The sequence below is a fragment of the Pangasianodon hypophthalmus genome, chromosome 19, assembly GCF_027358585.1.
Source record: "Pangasianodon hypophthalmus isolate fPanHyp1 chromosome 19, fPanHyp1.pri, whole genome shotgun sequence".
In the NCBI taxonomy this organism is placed as follows: domain Eukaryota; kingdom Metazoa; phylum Chordata; class Actinopteri; order Siluriformes; family Pangasiidae; genus Pangasianodon; species Pangasianodon hypophthalmus.
The window spans coordinates 17102864-17120843 of NC_069728.1; the positions used below are offsets into that span (position 1 = coordinate 17102864).

At 39.0% G+C, this 17980-nt stretch overlaps 1 protein-coding gene across 16 annotated transcripts in view; it reads left to right on the top strand.

Moving 5' to 3' along the window:
- The first annotated feature begins 12118 nt into the window (after positions 1-12118).
- afdna (afadin, adherens junction formation factor a) overlaps positions 12119-17980 on the top strand; it is a 126260-nt gene continuing 120398 nt past the window's right edge. For 13 of the 16 annotated variants that reach the window (XM_034313668.2, XM_053242125.1, XM_053242126.1 and 10 more), the window contains exon 1: positions 12120-12433. In XM_034313668.2, coding sequence (XP_034169559.2) covers positions 12332-12433 — 102 coding nt within the window. In that variant the 5' untranslated portion in view covers positions 12120-12331. Of the gene's footprint in view, positions 12434-17980 lie in introns of all 16 variants that reach the window. The other 3 variants (XM_053242127.1, XM_053242124.1, XM_053242133.1) reach the window with 2 other exon arrangements.

The window sequence follows — 17980 nt, forward strand, 5'->3', positions numbered from 1 at the left end:
CCACAAGGTTGGGAGCATGGAATTGTCCAAAATGTTTTGGTATCCTGAAGCATTCAAAGTTCCTTTCACTGGAACTAAGGGGCCAAGCCCAACCCCTGAAAAACAACCCCACACCATAATTCCTCCTCCACCAAATTTCACACTCGGCACAATGCAGTCCGAAATGTACCGTTCTCCTGGCAACCTCCAAACCCAGACTCGTCCATCAGATTGCCAGATGGAAAAGCGTGATTCATCACTCCAGAGAACGCGTCTCCACTGCTCTAGAGTCCAGTGGCGGCGTGCTTTACACCACTGCATCCGACGCTTTGCATTGCACTTGGTGATGTGTGGCTTGGATGCAGCTGCTCGGCCATGGAAACCCATTCCATGAAGCTCTCTGCGTACTGTACTTGGGCTAATCTGAAGGTCACATGAAGTTTGGAGCTCTGTAGCAATTGACTGTGAAGAAAGTCGACGACCTCTTTGCACTATGCGCTTCAGCATCCGCTGACCCCTCTCCGTCAGTTTCCGTGGCCTACCACTTCGTGGCTGAGTTGCTGTTGTTCCCAAACTCTTCCATTTTGTTATGATAAAGCTGACAGTTGACTGTGGAACATTTAGGAGTGAGGAAATTTCACGACTGGATTTGGTGGCATCCTATGACAGTTCCACGCTGGAATTCACTGAGCTCCTGAGAGCGGCCCATTCTTTCACAAATGTTTGTAAAAACAGTCTGCATGCCTAAGTGCTTGATTTTATACACCTGTGGCCAGGCCAAGTGATTAGGACACCTGATTCTGATCATTTGGATGGGTGACCGAATACTTTTGGTAATATAGTGTATGTTTAAAAATAAATTATAGAGAAAAAGTATTCAGACACTACAATTGACCAACATTAGTACTTTGTTGCGAAGCTTTTATTGGCAATTACATCTTCAAGATGTCTACGGTAAGAAGTAATTAGCTTTTTGCAGCATTGTGGTTCAACTTTGGCCCATTCCTCTTGGTAAATCATCTTCAATTCCCCAATGTTACAAGGATCTGTCTGATGGGCTCCATTTCAAAATACTTCATACATTTTCGATTGGATTCCAGTCAGGAGGTTGGCAGGGCCATGCAAGAACTTCTTGAGTTATTGTGGCTGTATGTTTGGGCTCGTTGTCTTGTTGAAACATCCATCTTGTCCATAGATTCAGTTTCTTGGCTGATGAGATTAAATTCTCCTCTAATATGTTCCGGTGCTTAGCTCCATTAATGTTTCCTTGGATGACGTAGTGTTTGCAGAGAAACAGCCCCATATCATGATGCTCCCACCCCCGTGCTTCACTATGCGTATGATAGTGTTCTTGGGATCATATGCACAACCCTTATTTCTCCAGACATGTCAAGCTGAATTATTGCCAAAAGTGTTCTGATTTGTCTAAAAGCTTTTAGACGTGCATCTCAGTGCTTCTTTTTTAGCAGAGGAGGTTTGGAACGGAGAAGATTGCAGTGCAGTTCATTGCTTATTGTTCTCTGAGTAACTGTTGTTCCTGCTGCTTTCAGGTCGTCCTGCAACTCTATTCAAGTGACTCCTGGCTTCTCTCTTACCTTCCTTATCATTATTCTGGGAGCGCGTTGGGAAATCTTGCATGGCGCATCTGTCCAGGGACGATTATTTATGATTCCATGAACTTTCCACTTGCAGATTATTGAACCAATTGACTGGGAAGTTAAGGTCGCTGCTATGGCACTGTAGCTTTTTCAATATGATTGTTGTTTAATAATGTTGTTTCTGAAGAACTTAAGAAGCTTCTCCACCTTCACCATGCTTGCTCCTTGTTGTGTAAAATCTTCCCAATAAATGGCAACATCTTTTATAATGACATTAGGTGCAATTTACACAAGAATATTTTCTGCAGCATTTAAACCTAGAACTTGGTTTGTTTTTACATTTACTGTATCTATTTATAATATAATGTATGAATACTTTTTTCATTATCAGTTTAAATTTTTAAACGTATGTTTACATACTGTTTAAACTAATGATTGCATACGGTTTTGTTTATATTTATAAGTACAAAAAAAAGTCAGAAGACTTTATGTGTGTAAATTTGAGGTGGATGCATGTACTGGAAAAAAAAAAGTCTGAATATTTGTTTCCCTTCTCTGTATATAGGATGCTGCATGGTCAGGAATGAAAATTCATGAGACATAAGGTCCATGGTATAAAAAAATAAATAAAAAATTCACATCATTTCTTTTCAGAACACATGCCTACGCCTCATCTCGCCAATCCTGTCAAGTAGTGATGCCACCAGCAATTCACACTTCCAGGGAGCTGATGTTTTTCAGCCTGTTGAGATTTGCTAAATTGTTGCCACTGCAGTTATTCATGTTCTACTTGTGCAGAGCAGAAGTACAGACATGTTTAATTGCTTTCAGTCTTTGTGTGTGTGTGTGTGTGTGTGTGTGTGTGTGTGTGGGTGGGTGGGTGGGTTGTTGAGTCTCCTTCATCTCTGTCCCTAATACAGAAGTTGCACCAGTAGAAACAGTTGCCATGGCGAATGCAATTAACAGGTGCATTCTTAGAGTCTTAGAGCCTCTTGGTTTTCTATAAAGGACGTTGCATCATCCCTCTCGATGTTTACCCGTCTTCAGACGTCTTTCTCTGTCTGAATAAAAGCTTATCATTCAGGCCGTATCAGTGAAGTCCAGCTGCCTTTAAAAACATAAAAGAAGCCATCATTGTTTGTGTTGATGGAGCAAGGTGGAGGCTGCACTCATTCGATAGGCTCTTGGGCTGAATGAGGTGAAGCTGCCAAAGCCATCGCCACGGAAACCACACTCCAAGACCGAGAGGAGGCGTGGTGTGTGTGTGGGGGTGGGGTGGGGGCGTGACCTAGCTTTTACAGCAACACTCTGTGTGAAAAGCGTAGGAGACAGGAGCGTACACATCTTCTCCTTCAAGATGAACAGTGAGAGGTGGAGGTGCTGCTTCACTCTGAAATCATATGCACATAGACATGCTTATATCTACTACACATCTGATCAGACACAGCTTTTATTGGTGAAGGAAATACGGCTCCAAACTGAGGATAGCTTCATAACTTCAGAGCTAATCATGCATTAAGGCAAGACACTACATGTAGAAATGAGTTTTCAGACTTTTCAGAATCAGAATCATTTTATTCACCATATATATATTTACATGTATTAAGAATTCTTCTTGATACGTTCAACACACACATCAGAGACAAACCACAATTACCACAATTACTAATATACAAAAATTGCACCTAATATACAAATATTACACCTTAAGCAGAAATAGTAGGCTCAGTTGTAATTTACATTACAGTGGAGGCAGAAATAATAGCTGGATGCAGCTCAGGGTTCATTAAACAGAGTGGAACAAGTGTCATGATATGAAGTAATGACAATATTAATAAAGAATTTATTTAATAAATAGTAATAAATAATGCTATTTCTGAATAATGCTTAAAATAGTAATATTTAACTTAAAATAATAATAAATAAATAAATAAATAAAAACAAATTCAACTAATGTAATCAAATGTAAAAACCTTTAGTGCAGTTTTGGATAAATTGCATCCATAACTTGTAGTTGCTTAAACTGTAGTAACAACTCAACCAAAAAAAATGTTTATTTAACCGTTTTGTTCGTACACGCCCACCTCATTATCTGCAATTGATCAGTTTTGATGAAAGCTTCATAGTCCCGCCCACTCGTGTCATGTCATACTTTATATCCCTGAAAAGCTTGTATCCTATTATATACGTCCTCATTGGCTAGTTTATCAGGAGTGCCATAGTAATACTAGGTAGGACCCCAGCTTCAATTCAACATGGCATGGATTCCAGCAAGATGTTGGAAACGTTCCTTTCTGGTCAATGTTGACATGATTGCATCATGTAATTGCTGCAGAATTGTTAGCTGCACGTTCATGCTGCGACTCTCTCGTTCTACCACATCCCAAAGGTGCTCCACTGGATTCCGATCTGGTGACTGGGGAGGACAATGAAGTACACTGAACTCATTGTCATGTTCATGGCACATTATTATGCTGGAAGTAGCCATTATAAAGTGGTTAAATTGTGGACATTAAGGGATGCATGTGGTCAGAAACAGTATTGTATTGTGGAATACAAACAATGCTCAGTTGGTATTAAGGGGCCAAACACAGTATGTGCCAAGAAAACATTCCCCACACCATTCCACCACCACCACCAGCCTTAACTCCAGACACAACTTCTGATCCACAGCAGAAATGGAGATTCATCAGCTCAGGTGGTGTTTTTTCTAATCTTCAGCTATCCAGTTTTAGTGATCCTGTGCCCAGTTTAGCCTCAGATTCCTGTTCTTTGGCTGACAGGCGCAGACCCTGATGTGGTCTTCTTAAGCTTAGACGTGTTGTGTGTTCTGAGATGCTTTTCTGCTCACCACAGTGAACATTAATTGAGGCTTGTGACCTTTATCTGTATGATTTTACATCACTGACCAACTGGATAACTGCATGAATGAACAGATTTACAGGTGTTCCTAATAAAGTGGTCTGTCAGTGTACATTATATGCATCATTATGATATACATGACATTTTCCTTTATAAACCTTTATAACCTTTATAAACCACACTCACTGGAGTGGATACACATGATACTACACTGTATTTTTTTAAACACATTGTTTAAAAAACTATAAAAATATTTAAAAACTACATTTAAAAAAATATATTTCTGTTTCAGAACCAAAATTTTCTGTTTCTAGATCACATGCATTCGTGAAATTCATCCTTATGCCTAATTAGAATAATATTACAGAAGGATCTTCTCAAAATGTTGATTATTTTTGGATTCATGTTAGATTTTATACTAAAAAATGATATTAAAAAGCTATTTTTATAACAAACCATGATGGTTTCTTAGTTAAACAATAAAGAAATTATCTTTTTTCACAAACTGTTTAGTAAAAGTCTTTATCCTGAGAGCACCAAATTTACACATATGTAACTAGATGAAGCCTAATTTTATAAATATATTAAAAAAAATTTTTTTTAAAGTTCACATATGAAAAACATATATTTTTTAAAGAATATCAGCAATAAACTGGCAAAGATTTGTGATGATAATTATTATTTTTAAAAATGACAAAGTTCACCTGTAGTGTCTCACAAAATAACAAAAACATTGCAGTAGTGTTAGAACATCACAGTCAGCGAACTCAGTTTCCCAGAACACACTGCGGCCTGCAAACATGGCCGTTATGGACTACACACACCAAGACATGCACCTTAGCACGCTCACAGTCACCTGACTTCTAACCATGCACACCAGTTAGTAATCATTACTGGCACTATATACAGTATTGTACTTTTACTCTCACTATCACTGTGAAGTAAACACTCAGTTTGTGTGCTTATCTGACTTTACCAAGCCTTGAGTTACTGTGTTCGCTGTTCTGGTTCTTGACCTTTGCTAGCATTTTGACCCTAAAATCAGCCTCAACTACAACTGCATCTGTCTCAATCTCCTACCTTATGACAAGTAGGTTGTTTTCGGCTTCATCAGCAAGTTAAACAGCAGCATGGGCATGTCTTTACGAGCTGGATTTTATTCGGACAATAAACGTTTTTTTATATTAGGAAATACGGAAGCTTCTTTTATGAGATTGTGTACAGGACGTGAGCAGGCAATGTACAGGAAATCATGTGGAGTTCAGTGCTGGAGTGATTTTGACTACAACAACAAGAAACTATGTGCCAAATGAAAGGAAAATGGATTAACGATTATTATATTTTATAGCACTGTTGAATTCTTGATTCTGATTGGTCAGAAGATGATTAATTTCCTACAACAGCAGCTCTGACAATAGATCAGCTACAAATCACAGGTTTATATTAATGCGCTCGTTCTTATACGTCATCATTTCTATTTCTGTAGTAACAGCTTACACAGGGACTTATGATGGACATTCCATATAAACAGACGAAAAAAATGTGTGTAATCTTTGATATGGTGAAGTTTTCTGTAAGAAGGCTTTTATTTAAATATTTATGGAAGGAGTCTCCAGTGTCAGAGGTCAAGCTGCAACTTTAAATCACACCATCACACCACCCTGTTGTTGATTATTTTCCTATAACAGCACACCCCTAAGTGTTTTATTCCTTACTATGTACTACTCCTCATTTATGTGTTTGTCTGTGTACAAAGTAGTTTATAATGCGCTACACATAGTCGTGTTGTCATTGTCATTTGTCATGTTGAAACAGAAACTTGGAAATAGCAGGAGTCTCCAGTTTTAAGCTCTGTCAGCTGTGATTCTGGGAAATTTCCACAGTGGAAATATTCATCATCATTCCAATATGTTTTTGCCAAACTTCATGCAGCAGCTGTGCAAATATCATTTTCCAGCAGTCAGTGTGTTAAAGGGACGCACCTACACCGCTGGGAGACCGTGTGCATTTTTGAGATGGGAGTGATCCAAGTGTCAAAAACTTCACACACTCACACTGTACACTTTTTATGAAGGTGAGCTGAGTGGACTTTTTTTTAATTTTGAAATATTTATTGCAAGTAGGCGACACAAAAGTGGATCATTTTTATACAAAATCTCCATTTCTGTCAGTGCAAATGTTTCAAGCGTAGTGAGTCTCCAGATTGCTATAGAAAAAAAAATTCAATTAAATTCTAATTAATGTTTCAGATACAGATAGAAACAAGCATCTACAGGAAACACTGTGTATTTCCCTTTGCTTGGATTTATTGTTTACACACTCATTTTGAATTTGTCGCTAGACTGAATTAATCTCTAATCTATCAGGTTATAATTCCTTACAGATTCTCCTTACAGAGTCCAGCACAAAGTTTAACAAATGTTTGAGAAAAGTAAAATATACCTCTATTTTCTTTTTACATAAGTTTGAATGAAATGTGGGTGTATCCTGTAACTAGATAATCCAAAACATGAAGCAAAATGCTGTGAATTTCTATTTTCAAATCAGTCAAAGGTTTTTGAACACATTAAGTTTTAGCCTTTTTGTTTAAATCACCTCATTTTAAAAACTCTAATATTTTAAAATCTAACCAAGGAATAGGTAGAAGCAAATCGAGAAAAAACGACTTGTTACAGTGAATCTATCTATCTATCTAGCTAGCTAGCTAGCTAGCTTTTTAGCTAGCTAAAACTTTTGAATGGTATTGTATAATGGATAGAAGAGTTTATTGATGAAGAGAAATGAGAAGGCAGTCATTACTGCAAATGTTGGAAATAAAAGTTATAAAAGAATGGTTACGCTATATGACATTCAGAAGGTTGCGAACATCTGGATTTAAATCATTTTAATTATTTTCGCTATTAATATCTTAACATACACTATTTAACAACATGAAATATCTTGTTTCTATAAAATGTGGTTTCTTTGTCTTTTTCAGTTTGACAAAATTTTGCACTCACATGTTCTTTGTCTTTCAGCACCTTCAGGTTTTTTGTATTTTTGTTAGTCGATCTAGTTAAGAGTTATATGTAACTGTAAATGTAAACTACATCTGGTGTCCAAACCCTAAACAGGAAAAAAACCCAAAAACTATCCCCAGAGGTTAAAATTCAGAACCTCTGAACGTTAAACTCGGTTTGCTCTGTGAATGATCACAGAGGTGGAAGTTGTGGAATGTGTGTGGAGTGTCTTCACCACAATTTAAAGACCGCGTCAATGACCTGTCATGTGCACACACTCGCTGAGCTTTATTCCAGACGACGTTTCACACACGGTTCTCATGTTCCCATAGCACATGTGAGATCCAGCGCTGTTACCTTGAATGTGAAATGGGTGTGGAGAAGAATAATATGGGGGAGAGAGAGAGAGAGAGAGAGAGAGAGAGGATGACTTATAGCTTAATTAGTCTCTCTGGGTTTGTGTTGAATTCTTTACACATGGCTAAGTGCTATTTCAGATAAAACAGAGGCGTTCTGCTTTGCTTTTTGTTTTGTTTTGTTTTCATGACACACGATTCTCAAGAAGTGTAAATTTTCATTACGTTATCACCTGTATTGTTGATTAACGTATTGCAGCAGGAAAAAAACATTTTTTTACTGCTATACATTATTACCAGTTTGACAATTCTTATTGAAAAAGTAAGACTGAACAAACAAAATTTAAAAAAACTTATTAATTATCAAAAGCTGATGAGGGCACGACTCAAAATGTTTGTAGCAGTTTTTAACTTATACACTGTTGTAATGTAAGCGATAACAGGAACTCACTTGTTTCACACATATTCCAAAACATTCCATGTAACTATAAATGGATAAAAACTGACATGTCATTCTTTAATAAATAAACAAGAAATGTGAGCGATTGACTGATAGAACATGAGAAAGGGATAGAAACCATTTGCTGTTTTAATACGGCGCTGTTGAATTCTGGATTCTGATTGGTCAGAAGGTGTTGATTAGTTTTCTATAACAGCAGCTCTGACAGTAGTGCAGCTGCACTTGTACTAATACGTCATCATTTCTATAGTAACTACACAAAAACATGTAATCTGTGAAGTGGTGAATTTGTCTGAGACTTTTATTTAACATTTATGGAAGGAGTCTCCAGTGTCAGCGCTTTGCAACAGTCAGAAGTAAAGCTGTATCTTTAAGTTTTCCGACATCTTCAGGACAGACAAGTTTACGGTTTAACGGTTTCTTCATAACATGACAAGCTGCGTTTTTTATTTATTTATTTATTTATTTTTTTTATCTTAGTAACTTCTAGAGAGAGGAAAAAAAGAGCGGCTGGTGAAGGAAAGACTGTTTATAGCTACTATAACGTAAGTGATAACTTATTTTGCAGACATTCCACAACATTACATGTAACTCTAAATGGATTAAAAAGTATGATGTGTCATTCCTTAACATAGCAGAAATTGTAATCAGCAAATTGCTGTGGTATAAGAGGAATAAAACGTTTTGGGACATTATAGGAACTTTGTGTTGGTAGTAGTAACTTCATCTTCACCTCACTGTTGATTATTTTTCTATAACAGCACTCTCCCAAGTGTTTTATTCCTTGTTTATTGCATTATGATATCATATAGTCACCACATAGAGGAAGTATGAAATCACCTACAATCTGTAAAAAAAATCACTCCCAAATTTTTACACTTTTTATTTAGATTAGAGATTTCTGTTAGTGAATATTTGAGGACTGTTTCTAGTTTGAACCTTTTAGAAGCTCCCCTTTTAATTTGCTTATCATAAGTCATCAGATCCCTAGAAGTTTTTTTTAAAGTCCAGGTTTCCTGCTTAAATCACAGATGTGACAACATCAAACTCTTTTGAAAGTGCTCAAGCTCAGACCGCAGCAGGAAACCATATTACCCTCAGCCGTATACCACTTCCTGTTTCACACTGCCACAGATAGCGCACGCTGAGACACTCGGATTGTCTCACTGCTTCACTTCAGTTCAACCCAAATCATTCAACAAAGACTCATAATAAGAACTAAATAGGAATTTGTGTTTGTGCTGCATAAGAACACATTCAATATCACGATTCATACCATATAATCATTTTGCTTTAATTCTTTTATCATACACCAACACACATTTTTCCCTTCTTGCAACTTGTCATGTATTGTATCTTATTCAGATTACTGTCAATCTTCAAATCACTGTCTCTCAAACAGACCATGTGTTTCCACACCCTGTCTGGCACATTTCTAATGATAAAAATAATCACAATGCACCATATGGATGAAAACAGTAGCACCAGACGGCCTATATATTAATTTATATAGTGATATTTCTTGTTATGGAATTAGTCTGCCATTTAATGATGCTGTTCTAAATACATAAATGGTATGATCAGGGTTTGATTAAAGCGACAGTGGAAGTGAATGCACCCTGGTTTTAAATAAATAAAAAAATAGCCATAATTGATCTCCATTGATTATAAAACTGCCACACACTTTCTCATCCTCTTTGGATTAATGTTGTTAAATCTTGTCTATTATTGAGATTACTGATGTTGTTGATTTTGATTCTGTGGATGAGATTAACATACCAAACTGCAGTGGATGCATTCAGAGTCACAGATTATTACATCTCTTCATTGACAGATTATTATTACAACCCCTTAATATGAGCACTATATAGATATAATACAATCTTCGGTAAAAACAGATATGATAATCAACAGAAACAAATCAGATTAAAAGGGTTGTGATGTTATTACAATCAGAAATATTCAGTGACAGGGCATTGCGACGCAGCCTGAAGGAAAGCGGGGTTACTTCCTGTAACAACATGTCCGGAAGTGTTTTACTGCTCTTATACCACAGCAGTTTGCCAACAGTTACAATTTTTATTTATTAAAGTATGACAGATTTCTCAGTATCATGACAAGCTGCATTTTTTTTTTTTTTGTCCTACACGGTTGTGAAGGAATGACTGTTTATAGCTGCTGTAAACAAGTGATAACAAGAAGTAACTTGTCTTCTGGACGTCCCATAACTATAAACAAAATAAAGGTCATTCTTTTGTAATGTAATCATTGACAAATTGCTGTTGCATAAGATGTATGAGATTAACACTCTCCGGGACATGCGTATTTAGTAAAATAATCAACTGCAGGGTGATAACATTAACTCCAAGTCGCTTCAGGCTGCATCACACCACCTGGTTGTTGATTATTTTCCTCTAACAGTGTTCGTCTATTCCTTAATTGTTTAGTGTAAAGTGTAGTCCAAGCTCATGACGAATTGTCCCACTGGGTGGACGTTATCCAAACAGTGTCATGTTGAGAAAAGTGTGATGATTTGTGAGGTGATAGTGACATGTATATGATACATTAATACATAAATCAAGATGCTAATTACTAGTCATAAGCTTTGATTAATGTTAGCAACACTATGTGGTCAAAAGTATGTGGACGCCTGGTTATCAGCTGGAACTACAGTGGGGTCCAGAAGTCTGAGAGCACGAGTGAAAATGCTTCTATTTTACATTCTGTTTTATTTAATACAACAATTTTCATTACAAATTATATTATTGACCAGAACGTGAGTGAAAAGTAGAATCTTTGAAACATGAATTTCAGAGTTTTTAGTATTTGGTTTGTCCCTTTTTTGCTTTAATGACAGTGTGCACTCGAGCTGGCATGGACTCCACAAGCCTGTGAAAAACCTGATGATCCAATTCAGATCAAATCCATCTGATCCATCGTCTGATCACACGCTCCAGCAGAAGAGATTAGACATGAGGAAAGTCTGACCTTTAACATGGTCAGCATCACAAATCTGCTTATATTTAAACTGGGACATAGAACAAGTGCAGAATCTTAAATATTATATATGCAAGATATTGAACATTTACTTTCTTTGTATAAATATTTCAGAATTCTAAAACCTTTTGTTTATTTCCAATTTTAAATGAAAAAAAAAAAAATCTCAGATTTTCAGTGTGGTCTCAGACTTTTGGAACCACACTGTACATAGTCTATCTATCTATCTATCTATCTATCTATTATTATTATTATTATTATTATTATTATTATTATTATTATTATTATTATTATTTCAGAACTGTTATATTAAAACCCGAGTTTATTTATTATTATTATTATTATTATTATTATTATTATTATTATTATTATTTCAGAACTGTTCCTTTAAAACCCGAGTTTATTTATTATTATTATTATTATTATTATTATTATTATTATTATTATTATTATTATTATTATTTCAGAACTGTTATTTTAAAACCCGAGTTTGTTTATTTATTTATTTATTTATTTATTATTATTATTATTATTATTATTTCAGGACTGTTCCTTTAAAACACGGATTCTTGCGGCGCGCGAGCTTCGGCGTGACTCCGCTGGGCGCGCGCGAGTCCGAGGGGGAAGTGATGGTGGTGATGGTGGTGATGGGGGCGGGGGTGGTTTGATGGGGGCGGGGGGGTGGAGTGATGGTGGGCGGGGGGGTGGAAACGGGAATACATCATCGGACAACGGGAGCGCGCGCGCGGCCGCGGGGAGGGCTTGTATTGTGATACGGGAGCGCGCGCACTCACACACACACACACACACACACACACACACACACATACATACATAGAGAGAGCACGGGAGAGAGAGAGAGAGAGAGAGAGAGAGAACGCGGAAACGGGAGAAAGAGGCGGAGAGAAGAGAACACGGAGAGAGAGAGAGAGAGAGAGAGAGAGTGGCGCGTCAACCGGAGACCGCCTGCGCTCCAACACCGCGTTTTTAACCCGCAGTTTTTGGTGTGTGTTTCTGGATTAAATCGGATTGTTGAGAATAATTCGGGAGTGAGTGAGTGAGTGAGTGTCTGTAAGGAAGATGTCGGGGAACCGAGAGGAGGAGCGGCGCAAGCTGGCCGACATCATTAACCACTGGAACGCGAACCGGCTCGACCTGTTCGAGATCAGCCAACCGACCGAGGTGAGAGACACCGACACCGGGGTGTAGATCAGCCAGGCCTCGGTGTGGCCTCACACACACACACACACACACACACACACATCCGGCTGGACAGAAATCACCACAAATTACACAATAAGTGTTTAATCCCGAACCCGTTTCCCCACTTGTGTCCACTAGCGTCTGGTTTTATTTATTTATTTATTTGTTTGTTTGTTTGTTTATTTGTTTACCCCTGGTGCACGGTTTGAGCACAACTTCAACCGTAAAAACACAAGTATAATCTGTAAAATCATTTTAAAAAATGCTACACATCTATACATACACCTCCACTTCTCTTTAATTTGCATATATAATTTTTTTAGCTAGTTATCTTTCCCATCTTTCTAGCTAACAAATGTCACATAAAGGTTACCCAAGCTAACTAACCACCGCTGTGTTTTCATTCTGTTAGTCCGCAATTTTCTCTGTGTTTCTGTTTAGCTGATGTTGCTGTGTTGTTTTTAATTTATTTGATTTTTAAGGAAGATAATCCTAATCAGTGAGACGCTAGCTAGCAAATCACACACCGGTAATGTTAGCTAACCTGCTGCACAGCTAAGCAGCTCGCTAGCTAACTTAGCAGAACAGGCTAATAATGCTGTTGTTGTTGTTGTTGTTGTTGTTGTTGTTGGTGCTGAGTGGGTTTTCACAAACCATACTATAATTCAAACAGCATTAAGCAGTTAAAAGCAAAATGCGTGTATTAGCAGGATAAATGAGGTTATAGTTTAAGGAGATACTGTGAAGTGCCTAAGCAGCTACAGTGGCTATACATATAATCCCAGTGACGTCATGAGGAGTGTGTGTGTGTGTCTCTCTGTATATGTGTCTCTTTGTGTCTGTCCGTGTGTGTGTGTGTGTGTGTGTGTGTGTGTCTCTGCATGTTTCTCTCCGGGTCTCTATGTTTGCGTGTGTGAGACCGTGTGCATGTCTTTGTGTCTGTGTTTGTCTCTATGTCTGTGTTTGTGTCTCTGCTTTTGTCTCTCTGTGTGTCTGTGCTTCTGCTTGTGTCTGTGTCTTTTTATGTGTGACAGTGTGTCTCTCTGAGATTGTATGTGTCTCTCTCTCTCTCTGTGGCTCTCTCTCTGTGTCTCTCTCTGTGGCCATGTATGTCTCTCTGTGTGTCTCTCTGTGGCTGTGTGTCTCTCTCTGTGACTGTGTGTGTGTGTGTCTCTCTCTGTGGCCGTGTGTGTGTGTCTCTCTCTCCCTGTGGCTGTGTGTGTCTCTCTCTCTGTAGCTGTGTGTATCTCTCTCTCTCTGGCCGTTTGTGTCTCTCTCTCTCTGGCCGTGTGTGTGTGTCTCTCTCTGTGGCCGTGTGTGTGTGTCTCTCTCTCTGTGGCCGTGTGTGTGTGTGTCTCTCTCTCTCTGTGGCCGTGTGTGTGTGTGTCTCTCTCTCTCTGTGGCCGTGTGTGTGTGTCTCTCTCTCTCTCTGTGGCCGTGTGTGTGTGTGTGTGTGTCTCTCTCTCTCTCTCTGTGGCCGTGTGTGTGTGTGTCTCTCTCTCTCTCTGTGGCCGTGTGTGTGTGTGTCTCTCTCTCTCTGTGGCCGTGTGTGTGTGTGTGTGTCTCTCTCTCTCTGTGGCCGTGTGTGTGTGTCTCTCTCTCTCTCTCTGTGGCCGTGTGTGTGTGTGTGTGTGTCTCTCTCTCTCTGTGGCCGTGTGTGTGTGTGTGTGTCTCTCTCTCTCTGTGGCCGTGTGTGTGTGTGTGTGTGTGTGTCTCTCTCTCTCTGTGGCCGTGTGTGTGTGTGTGTGTGCGTCTCTCTCTCTGTGGCCGTGTGTGTCTCTGTCTCTGGCCGTGTGTGTGTGTGTCTCTGTCTCTCTGTGGCTGTGTGTGTGTGTCTCTCTCTCTCTGTGGCTGTGTGTGTGTGTCTCTCTCTGTGGTCGTGTGTGTGTCTCTCTCTCTCTCTCTCTCTCTCTGTGACCGTGTATGTGTGTGTCTCTTTCTCTCTCTCTCTCTCTCTCTCTCTCTCTCTCTCTCTCTCTCTCTCTGTGGCCATGTGTGTCTATCTTTTTTACTTGTGTGTCTGTGTTTGAGCGTATGTTTCTATGTCTGTCTGTGACTGAGTAACTGTGACTGTGTCTCTCTATGACTGTTTGTGTCTCGTTGTATCTTTTTATGTGTGTGTCTGTGTGAGCGTATGTCTCCGCAACTGTGTGTCTCTCTGTTACTGTGTGCGTTTGTCTCTCTGAATGTTTCTCTCTCTGTGATTGTGTGCATCTCTGAATGCGTGTCTGTGTAAAGCCTTGGACACACAATGGGTCTCATGACTGTTGTGTGTAGTTAGGTGGATCTTTGTGCTGAGATGATGACATAGCCAAGCGTCTAACATTAGCTTGCTAATGTTTGAGGAATAAATGCATGGTTGGTCAAAGAGGTCAAATAATGTTTCAGGAGAAGTTTTGGTTTGTCATTTAGCCAATCAGAAATGGCGGCAGCTCCCAGTCCCGATTCTAACTGGTTAACAGATTTAGAAATCCTGAGCTGATCAAATGTCATGAATGTGGCGTTTCGAGCTGAGCAGCATCAGAGATGTTTGTGTGACATTTTTTAACATGATTCTGATTAATTTCAGTTTCTCTATTAATGTGTTCTGAGCTCACACACCTACAGCTGCAGACAAGCACTCTGATATTAGCACCAGCTGATTATCTGTTTAAATGAACCAGGAGTGCGATGGGAACGTCTTCATGACCTCTTGCGGCTTGTCTGAAAGAAGGAACGCACTAATCCCACTAATTTCATTCGATACGATATCGATATCAGCGCTCAGAGTATTGTTCGATATCGATCTGATACTTTTGGTTATTGAGTTTCTGGTCCCAGGTAAGAACGTCCCAAGTCTGTTCCTCAAGAACGTCATGATGAATTCTCAAATCCGATTGGTCAGAGGGTGTTGATTAGTTTTATATAAAAGCACGACTCGGACAATAGATCCGTCTGTAACTTGAATGAGAGTTTTATGTTAATGCGCTCTGTAATATGTTAGCGTTTCTATAGCAACTTGTATAGAGGATGCGCCACATAATAATAAGCAGATTTCAAAAAACGTGTTTTTATTTAACAAAGGAAAAGATGTGTAGTGAGGTTTTCTTATGTAACATTTATGGAAGGAGTCTCCAGTGTCAGAGGTAAAGCTGTAACTTTAAGGACAGAGGAGTTTTACGCTTTCGCGGTCTCTTGCTAACTTGACAAGATGAATGTTTTTTGTCTTATTAACTTCGGGAGAGAGAGAAAAAAGAGAGACTGGTGAGGGAGTGATTATTGCTTCTATAACGTAAGTGAGAACAGGAACTAATTTGTTAGTTGTAACTATTAACGGATAAAAAGTATGACGTGTCTTTCTTAAATACATGAAAAATTGTGATCATTGGCGAAATGCTGTAGTATAAGAGGAATAAAACACTTGGAAAGTAATCAACTGTGGGATGGTAACAGTAACTCTGCTTCATCACACCATCCTGTTTGCCGATTGTTTTCCTAAAACAGGACACCGCTCACGTGTTTTATTACTTGCTAAGCCATATTTCACTTTTTCAGGGCATAAATATATCAGCTTTTCAGACTGGTACTCAGTCTCTGATTAAGGAAATAGATTGTAGTGTTTTATAAGCATGTATTTATTAATGTTGATTAGCTTCCTGTTTATCGTGGACGCACACATGATTTTCCTATCTGAAGCTGATGTGGTTTGAGCTCTGATCCAGCTGGAGCGTGGCACGGTCTGAATCCTCCACAACACAACACAACACACGACTGCCTTTAATCCCACAAAACTCTGAAGCTCAGCAGAAGCGCATCAGCGACGTCACGGCTGGATCTTACATCATCACGTCTGTTCTGGGATAAACACCGGTCCCCGCTTCGGCTCCGCAACAAAGGAATTATCAGGAATTAAAATGAACATTCCACGAAGACATAAATATTGTGCTTTAAACGGGGAAAGAGATAAGTCGAGTATTGTTGTGTGTGAATTGGCAAAGCCCTCCTGCCTTCCACAAACCTTCCGAGCAAATGTGTATGCATAATTTATAATAAAATTAAACACAAACCATCAGATTCATTTTCTATAACAGCAGCTCTGACAGTAGTGCAGCTGCAACTCACAGGTTTATATTAATGAGCTTGTACTTATACGTTAGCGTTTCTATGGTAACGACTGTTTTCAGCTAACACCTGTTTTAACGCTGATTTTAGTTGTAATATGCTGTTTCATCACATTTAACGGAACGTCAGTCAGTATCAGGGATGAGGTTGGACTGAAATATTAGATCGGATTTGACATTTTTCTGATCTGATCCACACGTCTGATGAACTTAAAGACTCCAACTGTCATTGTTGCGCTGTTGATATTTCACGCAACTCAGCTAGAAATGTTTGCGAAGAGTCGGCTCAGTTACTGAAAAAATTAATTATTAGTGGAATTGTGTTGGTAATAAATGTACAGCTTGTTGTAAACGATGGTTTTTACTTTGGTTTTGTTTTCCTCTCCACTTCAGTATTGATGGACGTTAAATAAAATCATGAAGCTTTTTGAGTCTTTACTGATTTGAAACCCAGCCTGGTAGTGTTGTGAAAGTAAGTCGGTCAGTCCACACGTCTCCACCCTGTTTGGAGCGCTCCGGCCCGATTGTTCTGCGCCGTGAGTCTCGCTGATGTTGCATCCGTTTTGGCTGCGGCCGTGTTTCCACTACAGGGCTGAAGGAAATGAGATTTGGGGAAATGGTCACCTGGGAAACACCACCAGGGTGTGTGTTGGGAAGAGGGCAGTACATTAGAGCAGTGGGGTGGGAGAGGGGAAAGAATACACACTTTTAGTACTAGATTTATTGCACTAAAACAAAACAAGGGTTAGTTTAATATGGGAATGATCTGAATTATAATGTCGGGAATAAGGAGAGAGAAATGTTAATAGGAAGGAAGGTTTATTTTCGTTGTCTGGTTGTTACAGCTGCTTATCTGCGAATAAAACAGATGACTATCCCGGACATGAACTCTGCTCATCCCAGGCGCCCATGTTCCTGATGAAGGAATAAAATAAGGGCGTTTTACACACTCGGTCCGAATACTCGAGTTCACATTCGGGACTCATGTGGGCGGGGCTCATAATTGTGCATAATCTTCTGCACACAGATTGTGCAAAATGGTAGGCACTAGGTTCATCCGCTTGCTGTTTTTCCTCTGGTACAAAAACTCAAACGGTAAAGAACACGTAATCGCGCAGAAGTACCTGCAAACGTTGTTTTAGCCATGCACAAGACGTGTTTGAGTTTTTTGCAATGTTGTGGTTCCACAAAGGTGTGTTCCAGCGTTCCAGTTCGATGAAAATATGTTTTTTTTTTTTTTTAATTTATTTATTTATTTTTAGATCAATGCGGTGTGCTGTTTCCTCCACTGACAATTTCCTCACCATCACCAAACTTGAAACATGTCAACCAATCACGTTGCTCGGCATGGATTGCTAAGACAGGATATCTTCCACTCCTCACTAGGGCTGGACAGTGTGACAAAAAAAATACCATATCACCACAC